This window comes from Primulina tabacum, chromosome 2, assembly GCF_025594145.1.
Source record: "Primulina tabacum isolate GXHZ01 chromosome 2, ASM2559414v2, whole genome shotgun sequence".
In the NCBI taxonomy this organism is placed as follows: Eukaryota; Viridiplantae; Streptophyta; class Magnoliopsida; order Lamiales; family Gesneriaceae; genus Primulina; species Primulina tabacum.
This window is the reverse complement of record NC_134551.1, coordinates 19,108,261-19,121,514: the sequence shown is the minus strand read 5'-3', so window position 1 is coordinate 19,121,514 and position 13,254 is coordinate 19,108,261. Positions and strand designations below refer to the sequence as shown.

The 13,254-nt window shown below is 31.4% G+C and overlaps 2 protein-coding genes across 2 annotated transcripts; both read left to right on the top strand.

Moving 5' to 3' along the window:
• The first annotated feature begins 9,974 nt into the window (after nt 1–9,974).
• Nucleotides 9,975–10,579, top strand: LOC142537408 (uncharacterized). The gene is made up of 2 exons (XM_075642933.1): nt 9,975–10,243; nt 10,362–10,579. The coding sequence occupies exons 1-2, from the start codon at nt 9,992–9,994 to the stop codon at nt 10,512–10,514; spliced, it is 405 nt and encodes a 134-aa protein (XP_075499048.1). The 5' UTR covers nt 9,975–9,991; the 3' UTR covers nt 10,515–10,579.
• Nucleotides 10,580–10,863: 284 nt separating this feature from the next.
• On the top strand, nt 10,864–11,478 carry LOC142537407 (uncharacterized). The gene is made up of 2 exons (XM_075642932.1): nt 10,864–11,115; nt 11,221–11,478. The coding sequence occupies exons 1-2, from the start codon at nt 10,864–10,866 to the stop codon at nt 11,476–11,478; spliced, it is 510 nt and encodes a 169-aa protein (XP_075499047.1).
• The last annotated feature ends 1,776 nt before the right edge of the window (nt 11,479–13,254 follow it).

The following is a 13,254-nucleotide window of genomic DNA, read 5'->3' as shown; positions in this document are numbered from 1 at the left end:
ATGTTAAGACAATTCAAAAATTGTAGTAAACCTCATTCAAATCACCTCATTAGCCTTTAAGGTGAATACAATTCTCACCTTTAATTCATTAGTTATTAGTGAATTCAAACACAATAATATACCTAGAGTCTTCATTACCCATCATGCTAGTAACTGAACGAAATCATGCAACAAAATGAGGAAAGGAATCGCAACTAAGGGAGAAGACATAATTCAAAAACCCATTCACTCTTGCACTTGTAACTCCTAACTAAATGCATATTATTACCCCATTAACACCTCCTATAACACCCTTCTTCATTGCCTAACAAACCTACACCCTCACCTTCGAAAATGCATCAGAATATCAGCGCTTAATCGTGTAAGAACAGCACAAGAACAAGAAAGGAAATCCAACTCCGGTTCCGCCGCGCCGTATTGTCGTATTGGTTTGTTCTTCTTCAAAACGATTTCCAGGCATGTATATGTTGCTTCTTTGCTCTTCAATCAAGTACTATAGATATTTTAAAACACCATATGCTCAGGATTTATGAGGCAAAAACGAGATTTTGACAGCAACAATACCAAGGTTTCTGCACAGATTTTTTTGGCTTATGCTTGGTGACTCACGGTTTTGAATTGTTTGGTGCTTCAGGAGGTTGTCTCATTTTCCAGGCACACAAGGCTGCATTTAGGAATAAATTAGAATGTGTTAGGATGTTTTTGGTTCAATGGTTCAAGTCCATAAAGCACAACAAAGAAGTTTACAGCAACATTTCCATCATTCCATGAGTTACAGTTTTATGTTCAAGTTTCTGTCATTGGGTGTTTAAAGTGGGGTTTCGAATCTTGTTGTCTTAAGGACTGTAGCCAGGTGTTAGAATCATTCCTTATCATGTCTAGGACGTGATCAAATCATCCTTTCAATATTTGGTTCACGGATCCACAAGATTTTTAAATAACTAAGTAAGGTGCTCATCGGTTTAAATTTTGAATTTCGGTGTGGGTATGAGTTCGGTTTTTTGGGTGTTGCTTGGATTGTGGTGGCTCCTAGCCCATAGCCATAGTTCATACAACACTACATCATGTCTAGATCGAGCCATGGTCGATGAAATGGCCATTGGAACGACACAAGATAATTTAAAACAATTCAATAACTATCACTACACCAGAAATTGAGGTTCTCGTTGGGATGTTTCAGTGTCTTAGGTAATAGACTTGGTTTATGGTTTGCTTTTAGCCCTTATCCATGGTCCAAGCCATGCTTAGGATGTTGGTAAGAGTCCTTGGGTGGTGGTTCAAGCCATAGTCATAAAATTCAGGAATTTCACTACAAAAGATACAAACTGTCACTACTGAATTGACAGCACGCTATGGTTTCGGTTTTTGGGGTGGTATGAGTTCTTGGTGGCTTTTAGCCCATGGCCTTGGACTGAAAGTACTCAATGAGTTAGAAAGGTCATGTTTTTGGCCGTTCGTGATTTGGTACGAGTTAGAGGTCGTACGAGAATTTACGGCGAAAGGTGCCAAAATGACTCTCGAAAGAGCGTTTATGTTTTTGGACTCCTTTCACCTATTTTCGTGTTTTACACTTATTATGCATATTTTTCAGTATTTTGTGGTATTTTTAATCATGGTTAAACGTCGGTTTAATGTTGGTTCGGGTTGGTACGAAGCCATGATTAAAATAAAGTTGTTGGTCCTAATCGTCTCGTTTTTGGTTTAGTGGTTAAGTTTTTGTCAAGTTAAAATTATTTGCATGTGTCACATATTAGAATTATGTCGCAGCGAGCCTGGGAGCGATCCACTCATCCGGTAAAAATAAGGTTATAATTATATTACGTGCATAAAATATAAAATGTTTATTTTTGAATAAATGCTATATTCTTGTGGCCACCTTATGCTTATGGGTTTGGAAGTCGGTAGGAACAACCGAGGGACCTCTCCGCCCGGTGACTTACGACCGGTTTATGATTATGTATGGGTACGGACATCCAGTCCAAGGGCGTGTGATTTGATCTCTACCACCCAGTATACTGTGGTTTAGTCTGATCAAGCGCTTACGCTATGTTATGGGGCCACTTGCTTAGAAACATTATCTATACCAGAAAATATGATATGTTAGATAGAGCTCCGTTGAGCAAAGCTTTTACTATGATTTTCAGATATGCACGTAGGATACTTATTCATGATATGATTTTCATCGTACGCTTTACGAGACTTTAATTTTACGTTGCATGCGATTTTATGATATATATTACTTGTTATTCACGATATATACATGTTGAGTCTTTAGACTCACTAGACTGATTGTGTAGGGTATTGATGAGGTCGAGACCGCGGGCGAGAGCCAGTGAGCGATCTTGGGTCTAGTAGTAGAACCCGAGGACCTCATGATTTAATTTATTGCACCTTTTATTATGCAAACTCAGTTTAATATGTTGGATTATTTAAATTGATGTTTACGTTGGATTATTCTTAAATTGTTGGTTGAAAACATTATTCGCTTCCGTTGTTATTTTAAAGTTAATAATTATTTTACATGCTTATTTTAATTAATGAGATAAAATAATTATTTACTTAGAAAATTTTTAATAGTTCCGCAAAATTATGAACAAAAAACGGCCTTTACACGTAATTTCTTACAAGATGAAAGGAGAAGGCACGATTCTGCTAAAACTTCGATTCAGCTGATATGCATTTTGTTTATTGCAGACGTGGTTGTATCATGTATGTGGAGAGAAGAGGAGAAGAGTCTAAGATACAAGGCGATGGCAAGATCTCACATTTTTGTTTTCTGTAGAGAGCGATAGTCTTTTTTTCTGAACGAGAATAGATTTTGGGTTTAGATTTTTTTCCTTTTAAAATAAAAAAAAAATTAACTAAGGGAGGTGAAAGTACTTTATTATCTCACTAGGGAGTGCAGAGTTAAAAAATATAGAGTAGGGACTGAACTTAAAAAGAGTTTGAACTTTAGGTATTTTTCCCCAATTTTCCGTTATGTCAATAGAGTAATAAATTAAACATGATATCATAAATTAACTAATTGATTTGTCAAAATGATACATTCAATTTTTATATATTTTTTATTTTTATGACAATCATGATACGATTCATCAATCAAGTAAATTTCACGTTTATCTCAAACTCAAATGATTGAATTTATCTAGTCTTAACATTACAATTAATTGAAAGCCTCGTGACATTGAAACTTGAAAACTAACTCTTCCATATGTATTAACCAACAAGAGTAGGTCTTTTGTCAGACGATATTACGAATCATTATCTGTGAGACGGGTCAACCATATCGATATTCACAATAAAAAGTAATAATTTTTATAAATATCAATAAAATTATTAGTATCACTCGATTAACCTTAAAATTTGATATTTGACTTGACTCGCAAAATCAAGGGTTTAATTATCATATTATATAATATATAAAATTAGGTAAAAATAAATAAATCATGCACGCACTATCGGCGCATGAACAGGTAAAAAATATGAACTCAAGCAACAACTTTGAAATTATAAAATTTATTATGATAAGGTTAATTTTGTCATTACAATCTAATATATAAATTTAATCACTCTTATTAAAATCATACCAAACATTAAATATAATATCCTACATCTTATTTATTCTTAACTTATCCTTATATATAATCACATGTTTATCCTATCATGTGTACCAAACTATGCCTTAGCATAAAAAATAATATTTTTAGCATAAAAATAATTTTTCATTGATTATCCAAATAACTGATATTTAGCATAAAAAGTATATTTTTTCATGGATGACTCAAATAAGATATTTGTCTCACAAAATACTATTTGAGACCGTCTCACACAACTTTTTGTCAATCAACAAATGAGAATTATTTTTGGCATGAAGACCTCATGTTTGCAAACCAATTTGGAAATTGCCAACTTTGTGTTTCCAAATCAATCAAAGCAAGTAAATCTTGTTGAAAAGATATTTAATACAATCTCATAAAAAATCTACTAATAAAAGATAACCTGATGTGAATACCCAAAAAAAATACATATAGTCTTTATGTAAAAATTATGATTTTCTAGAAAAACCCTTTTTGGAAAAGTCAAACTTAAGGATTCATGCAAAAGGGTGAAACGTGCCTCATTTTAAAACATGGGCTTTTAAAATGTATTTAATTTTACATTTGGGTTTTATGCTTTTTTATAATATTTATACTTGAATTTTCAAATTTTGAACACATGTACTCGGAAAACAAATATATACCGACAAAACTGTGTATGCTCAAAATTTGAAAATGTGAGAAGCTATAGATCATTTGTTTTTCATGAAGTATTTTTAGTAATTTCGTGATTTCATAAGAGTAGTATATGCTAACCTATTTTAAAACATCACTATGCATTGATTAAATTATACATTATGGTATAGTTTGGTACATGAGATAAGAGAGAGATTGATAAATAATCCTCCTTATCCCACGTTTGGTAATTTTTTAGAAAGCTCATAATAATATCATGGGCCCGTGATAAATAATTTATATATGGATAAAATATCTCTTTTATGAGATGTGATAATTTTAATCTAATAATAAAACACCACAAATGACTTAATTACCCTTAATATATAAAAATCATAAACCCTATTGTTATCTCATTTCATTTGTAGGTAGAAATTAAAATCAAACAAATATTTTTATTTATTTTTATATATTATATAATATGATAATTATATAAATGAACTCGAGATAATTAATAAATGATTTGTATAAATCTCAATAAAATTTAGTATCATTCGATTAACCTTAAAAATTTATATTTGACTTGACTAACAAAATTAATGACACAATTATCATATTATATAATATATAAAATTAGGTAAAAAAATAAATCATGCAAGCACTGTCGGCGCATGAACAGATAAGAAATATGAACTCAAGCAACAACTTTAAAATTATAAAATTTATTATGATAATGTTAATTTTGTCATTAAAATCTAATATATAAATTTAATCAATCTTATTAAAATCATATCAAACATTAAATATAATATACTACATCTTATTTATCATTAACTTATCCTTATATTATATATCATATGTTTCTCCTATCATGTGTATAAAACTATGCCTATATATCGATAAATACTATTTGAAAGCTTATTAATCGAAATATGTCTAAATAATTTTATTATACATATAATGAAAAACCAAATAATTCTATTATAAGCTCAAGCCCGGCCCGTTAGCTTTATCTTTGGCCCGATAACACATTTTTTTTAAGTAAACCTTGTAGTTTTAAATCAAAATTCTCCGGCACTGTGATCCATTTCAGATAAAATCTTAATAATAATTTCTATTGTAGTTAAATATGATGAGAAAACACAATTAAGTCATTAATAAAATTTCATGTATCAATATATAAAATTTCCTATACCAAAAATATTTTTACTCAAAAATTAAATACATATTCATTTAAATATATTTATGTTATAATTCTTTTGATGAAATGTGTATGTTTATAATATTTGACCTTGTTATGTCGTAACGTCGTGTATTTTATGTGAACCTTGAATCAGAGTCAACCATGGGTCGTGACCCAACTACAAGTGGACACACAAAAATTTAAAAAAATTATGTTAAAAAATATTTAAACAAAATTGGTTGTTTACACAACTAACTTGTAACTTGGGGTGGACAAGGTTGGATTGAAGTTTTTCTAACCTACTAAGACGAGTCAGAATAGGTCGACCCAATTGACACATTCTAGGGAAGACTGTGAAATCTCAACTTTGTCTTACTCGTGTCTCGCTCATGCCGCGTCCATTGTCGAGCCTAAGCACTGGATGGGTGTCTTTCAGGCAACGAGTTCATTGGGTATCTCTATTGGTTTTCGTAAGGTTCATAAGATGGCGATCGTTTCTTGGTTGAGACCGTCGTCTGTTTTCTTTAAGCTTAATGTAAATGGGAGCTCGAGAGGCAACCCTGGTGACGCATGTTAGTTTTCTATCTTAAGAAATCTATGAGCCTATGAATTCAAATATGCCCTTTCTGATTTGCTAATTGCAAATTGATAGCAAACACTGAAACATGGGATTGGGATTGGGATGAAAATGGTCCTTTATTATCAACAAGCTCTATAATCACCTATTGAATAAATGTGATGGAAATCACACACTCAAATAAAGAGGGATGAGATTTAAAATTAATTTTATGTAATGTATTTAAAGTAGAAACTTTACTTGGATATGTATTTCGATAGGGCGCAACGAAGAAGGTTGATCTATGTGGTCAATCTTAATAAGGTTGGATTTAAAGCTTGTACGATGATGGGGAATACAATGGTAGACTTGTTGATGTTCATCCAGTGAACACCAGTTCAGAATAGCCCTGTTTGTTTGTTTTTACTTTTCCAAAGAATTTTTCGTCCCTCCAAGTCTCCCAAATATAATAATCGCTTTAAACTAAATTTTTACTCTTTCCAGTAGTATTATATAATTTTTTTTGTTATAATTCAAAATATACACTTTTTGAAAAGCTTAACGTAGTTTTGTTAAATGATTTCTGATGTATTTTGATATAATATTTACAGGAAGATATCATATCGGCTGTGCGGAAAACTTAAAGGACTTGCAGCTTTTGGATATTGAGGCTAATACACAATTTTTTCCATCCAAGGCACTCTGTGTTGTTCTTGTTGTCTCATAAACATCGACTATACAAAATTGTACGTGTGTTCGATGGAGCTTGAAGCGAAAATTTTGAAAAGTCTCGATGGGACCTGAAGCGAAAATTAAAAAATGGGTTCTCTTGTTACTATAAATAATGCTAAAATTCAGTTATCAAATAATAAATACAATAAATAATACATAAAACAATATATTACATAAAAATAAGTCAATAAATATTTAAAATAATTACATAAATAATAATCGTCTAACTATTTTAGAAGAAAAAATATATATTAAATTTGTATAATCTAGTTTTCGGTTCTTTTCTTTGTCAACGTATGAAAATATTTTTTATATTTTTATTTTGTTGCGGTTTTTTATCTACAAACTAAAACTACATATATTTAGTATTTTATTGTTAATTTTGTTTTACATTCAACATAATTTTTTTCACGACTTATTAAAATTTCATAATAAATATATAATCTTAATTTTTTTTAAAAAGGTGTAGACACATGTATACATTAGTTGCTAGTATATAAAGAATATGCGTGGTGGCATCTTCAATGTTACAAATTGGGGAATTTAGCGAAAAATACATCTGAGCATGTTTTAATTAGGATTCAGTCCCCTTTAGTTTTTTTGTGTTTTAATACCTAACAAAAGTTCAAATTAGTTTTTACTACATGTTTTTTGTGTTTTTACCTTTTTAAATTAATAAAAAATTATAAGAATCCCCAAATTTGTTGGTGATGTTATTTTTCTCCTCCTTCCTCCTTCCCCCTTCCCGTTTCTCGCTTCCCACTCTTTCTTCTGTGTGACAATTTGTTCGTTTTTCTTTCATTCTTTTACTGGCCATTTTCCTTCATTGTCCTTCGTTTGCACAATTTACCCTTGTTTCTGCAGTCTATTTTACTGAATCTTGCGACAAATTCGTCGTTTAAAACCGTACCTGTGCGTAACCCAGCGTAGAAAATTCCCAGCAAAGTAGAGTCCCTACCAGCCCAAACCACACATCATCCTGTTGCCGAAAAATTTGCAAAAACCAGAATTTGTGGGTCGAAGCAATTTGTGGGTGGAAGCATTTTGTGCGTTGAAGCAGCTTAGGTGAGGAGGAGAAAGTAGGCGCTTCATTTTCGGATTTGCGTGGAGCTACCACCCTATAAAACTAATAAAGGACAATTAAAGGGTACACATTTCAATTTTAGTTTGTTTTTGATAATTTTTGTAGTTGTAATGTTTTGTTTGTTTAAGAGCAATTTCTTTTCTTCGATCTAATTTTGGATATAGAAATGGATTTGTGACGTATGTTCACAATAAGATTGTCATTTGCGGAAAGAACCATCGCCACGTAAAAGACAGCGCAAGAAGCTTGAATTTTTAGTGCAGAGAATTGGTCACTCAAACACCATTTGCACGAATAAGGTCGAACAAAATAATATGCTTGATTAAATCCCATATATGGTTTTATATTTGTTAATAAATTTTGGTGCATTATTGTGAAATTGAATTTTAGGCCATTATTCTGAAACTGAATTCTGTTGTTTTGACCGAATACGGACATTAATGTGCATGATCTTGGGAACAATTTTTTTTAATTGAATGTGTTAGTTTAGAATATGATTGGAATGATAGTTATGTCAGATTAGTTCGGCTTGTCAAGAAGAGTTTGTTATAGTTTATTTTGACAGAAATTTTTTGATTTGGTTTGACAGAATGAGATTGTTATTTGATATTAGTTTTCGTATGTAAGATCATTATCAATTTTTCGATAAGTGATATAATTATGTACTGTCGTGAGATATTTATTTGAGATTGGTTGTTCATGTTTGTAGCAACTTATTTGTCTAATTTCTTGAGTATTTGTGTCAATTTATTGTGACATTTATTGATTTATTATTCGTGTGTAATATTTTAATTTTTTTATGTGGAGTAGAATGACGAAGACTAAAAAAAAGAGTGAAGAAAATACGCCTGATAATGATGCAGATATTGGTCCATATGTTAAAGAGGGTTACTCAAGGTGTTCGCCAACAAAGTTTTTAGCCGTGATGGAGCAATTGGTTCCTAGATTGGGTGAGTTACAATTGAAGAGGATAGAAGCTTCACCTCTAGCACCTTGGTTGAAGATCAAGAACTTTCTATAAGCACATCAAGAGTCTACTCAATGCTTAAGCGCTTTGAAGTAGAGACATGCAGCTTTTGTTTTGGAAGCAATATCATGGTGCCATTTACTTCGAAGGAATTCTCTATCGTTATAGGGTTGTCGAGCGTTGGTCAACCCGTTAACCTGGATTTAAAGTTGGGCTCAAACTTTCTTGAGCGTCATTTCAAGGGGGTGAACTGTGTGCAGAGAAATGTCATAATAGATAAGTTGTTTGATTTGGCAGGAAATGAGCTTGAGATTGATGATTTTTTTAGATTTTTTATTTTGCTTCTTTTTAATTGTGTTATATTTCCTATTAGTAATTTTGGAACACCAAAGTTTATTTTCCCATACTTGGACAATTTGGAAACGTTTTTTGAATATGGTTGGGGAGATGCAGCCTTTAGGTTTTTGCGTGATGAAATTGAAGATCATCTTGGATTCTCTAAAGTGAGAAGAAAGGATAAAAAAATATATGGAGGTTGCATAGTTGGATTGATGGTATTATCTTTTTCTTTTTGAAGCTTATATATGTTATTGTTGGTTGTAGTAAATGCTAATCATTTTATTTGTACAGGCTTGGGTGTATGAAAGAGTTCCTATGCTTGGTGAACCTCGTGTTTTACATTGCTTTCCTCGTTTATTCAAGTGGGGAGAGAGCAAGATTCCCGTGAATCCTAAAGGGGCTGAGGCTGCTCTAATGGCTGTGAGATCGAACAAGGTTTGCGCAATTTAATCTACATCATCCTATATTTTTGAGTACATGTATTAATAAAACTAAGAATTTGTGTTTAATGTTGTTAGATTGTGGCGATCAAACCATTTGAGGAGGAAAAAAAACTCGTTGATGATGTACAGATGATTGTTGAGGTAAACATTTGTAATTGATGATAGTCAATTTTTAAATAGTATGCTATTTAACGAATTACCATATTAATGAGCACTTATATTTTCAGGTTCAGTCTCGATACAATGATTCAGAATTGTTGGAACAGAAAAAGGCTTGAAAATGAGATTAAAGTGTTGAAGGAAAAAAAAATGAAGTGGTTGAAGATGATACAACCCGATTTGTCTTCAAGGATGCGACACATATGTATGATGAAGGTCATACCGAGCAAGATGTGGATGGACATGTTGATGCATTTGAAAGTTTGAATGAAGTGGTTGAGAACAAAGTGAAAACGGACACAGAAGACAACATTAAAATGGAGAGTTATGTGAGAGTGGTTGTAGATGAAGTGGAAATGAACACAAATTCTGCAGACGACGTGCACGTAGGTACTGACATTGGAGAAGGGAAAAAAATGATTATTTATAATCCAAAATCATCGATTGTGAAGACGGTTCAAAAAAGAACAGATCGGTTGAAAAAGAGAAAACATCCTGACTATTTGACACCTCCTAGTACGACCCCAAAGCGACAGAGAAAACAAGAATCATCACTCATCTTGGATCTGGTAATTTAAATTTAATTTGTTTGGCAATAGCTAAAAATAATTTAAATTTTGTATGATTTGTTAGTAATTAAATTTTGTTAATGAATTTTGTATTTGCATATTTTCTGTTTTTATATAGGATGCTATTGATGTTAAAGGTATAGCTGAAAGTGCCGTTGAGGAATCTTTGCAAGAGTTCCGAGGTAGACATGACTATGATGGTCATGATCAGATATCAAAGGAAGAGAGAGACATAATTGAAAAGTACATTTGCGGGGATATTTTGGGGTAAGAAGATCTTGTTTTTTTAAATTTTGGCGAAATAATAATTTTTCATTTTTTGTTTGTTTGAGTTGTTATTTTTGTTATTTTGTCTTTGTAGTGTGTAGTTTGGCAAGATGATGACGTGATATTGCATGGGCACGAGTTACTGCTTTGTTTGTTTGGCAGCGAACTACGATCTGACCTTATTCATGCCTATTTCAATACTTTGAGCAATAGAAAACATAAATATGGGCATGACATATACTGCATGTCTCCCAATGTCCAGGTAAAATTTTTTGATGTTAAGTAAAAAATATTTTTATCAAGATGATAGCTAACAATATTTTTAAAAATTTGCATAGATTAACGTGATTCGGATGCTCGATAAAATGAAGCAGAAGAGGGTCAAAGATAAAGATTTTTCAGAATTTACATCACAGTTGGATGGGAGTACATTGAGCAAGCTGTCCGAACTAAACAAAGAGGTTCTAGAACGCTGTAAGCACATAATTTTCCCGATTAGTTACAGAGCACATTGGATCTTGCTGGGTTATACTAGAGGCGATCAATATTTCACACTAAGAGATTCTCTTAGTGGTCCTGTTTACAAAGGTGCAGCCAAGAAAATTGTAAGTCGGATACAAAAAAAAAATTTGTTTTAAGCAAAAGTGCACAACACACACACATCTTTTATGATTTTTTTGAAAACTAATATTCATTGAATTTCTTTTTAGGCCAAATTTATGTCTGGATATCTTTGGAATGTGAAAAATTGTGATATTGGCAAAGGTGAAGTGATTGGGTTAAAATGTAGGCAACAAGGAAATGATTTAAATTGTGGTGTTTATGTTTGTCTATGGGGTGAATGTTTTGCAAGAGATAACCCGACATTTTGGGATGAAGAATGGAATACGTCAATGGAAGGGTATAGAGCTCGGATTGCTTCGGCAATTTTGTCTGATGAACGAGGCCTGTTCAAAGGTCTAAAATGACGTGATGGTAAGACTTATCGTGCGTTGATAGCATGACAATTTTTGGTAAAACAACACTGAATCTGTTCAATTTACAAGTATTAGGTAGTATTTGAGTTTTGTAATGAAGAAGACTAATGTGTTGCTGTCAAACTCAATTGGTTCATTGAGATTGGAAAACTGTATGCTGTTGCAAAACAACAGATTATGTGTTTGGAATTGCAATTTGTAGATGTGTAATGTAGTGATTATGTCTTAATCATTAAACTGCTTTGTTCACGGATAGTTTCATATTTGTTGTGAGTTGTTGTGCTTTGTTATCATTACAACTATTCCATTGCAAATTTTTTCCAGGAATGTTTTGCCAAAAATCCCAACTTTTAAGCTTCAGTACATATTTTTCCTTAAATGATACCCAAATTTGTTGTTACTTAATATTATAAATTGAAATATCATTTTTATGCATTCTGAAAATATTCAGTTATTATTGTTGTTGCCATGGAACATTTGGAAAAAAAACAAATTCGCAACTACGCATAGAACATTTTCAAGTACTTTTTACTTGCGAAATATTTATTTTCAGATTTAAAATACTTGATTTGGTAAATGAGATACGTATAAAATTTAATAAAACACGGGCTATTCGAGTAGGCAATGTAACTTCACCAAGTGCTAGCAACTGAACTTTTTGAAGTACTTATTTTTACTTGTTAAATACCTAATTTGACCATGAAAATACTTGATTAGGCAAAGAAAATACTCATAATGGATATTAAAATACTGGATTTTCGAATATGCATTTCATTTTAAATATCCTCACACTTGGATGCATTTCGATGACATGTACATTTCATTTAAATTTTTTTAAAAAAAAAATTCGCAACTGAACTTTTCAAAGTACTTATTTTTACTTGTAACATACCTAATTTTACAATAAAAGTACTTGATTTGGCTCAGAAAATACTCATAATGGAAATTAAAATACTGGATTTTCGAATATGTCTTTCACTTTTAAATATCCTCACACTTGGATGCAATTCAATGACATGTACATTTCATTAACAAAAATTTAAAAAAAAAAAACAAATTCGCAACTGAACTTTTCGAAGTACTTATTTTTACTTGTTAAATACCTAATTTTACCATAAAATACTTGATCTGACTCAAAATATACTCATAATGGATATTAAAATACTGGATTTTCGAATATGCCTTTCACTTTTAAATATCCTCACACTTGGATGCATTTCGATGACATGTACATTTCATTTAAATTTTTTAAAAAAAAAAATTCGCCACTGAACTTTTCAAAGTTCTTATTTTACTTGTAAAATACCTAATTTTCAATAAAAGTACTTGATTTGGCTCAGAAAATACTCATAATGGAAATTAAAATACTGATTTTCGAATATGTCTTTCACTTAAATATCATCACACTTTTGAAGTACCTATTTTTACTTGTTAAATACTTAATTTTACAATAAAATACTTGATTTGGCTCAGAAAAGACTCATAATGGATATTAAAATACTGGATTTTCGATATGCCTTTCACTTTTAATATCTTCACACTTTTTGAAGTGCTTATTTTTACTTGTTAAATACTTAATTTGACCATAAAAATACTTGGTTTGGCTCAAAAAATACTCATAATAGATATTAAAATTCTGGATTTTCGAATATTCCTTTCACTTTTAATATCCTCACAATTGGATGCATTTCGATTTTAAGTAATTGATTTGGCTAAGAAAATATCATAATGAATATTAAAATACTGGATATTGAATTAGGCAATGTA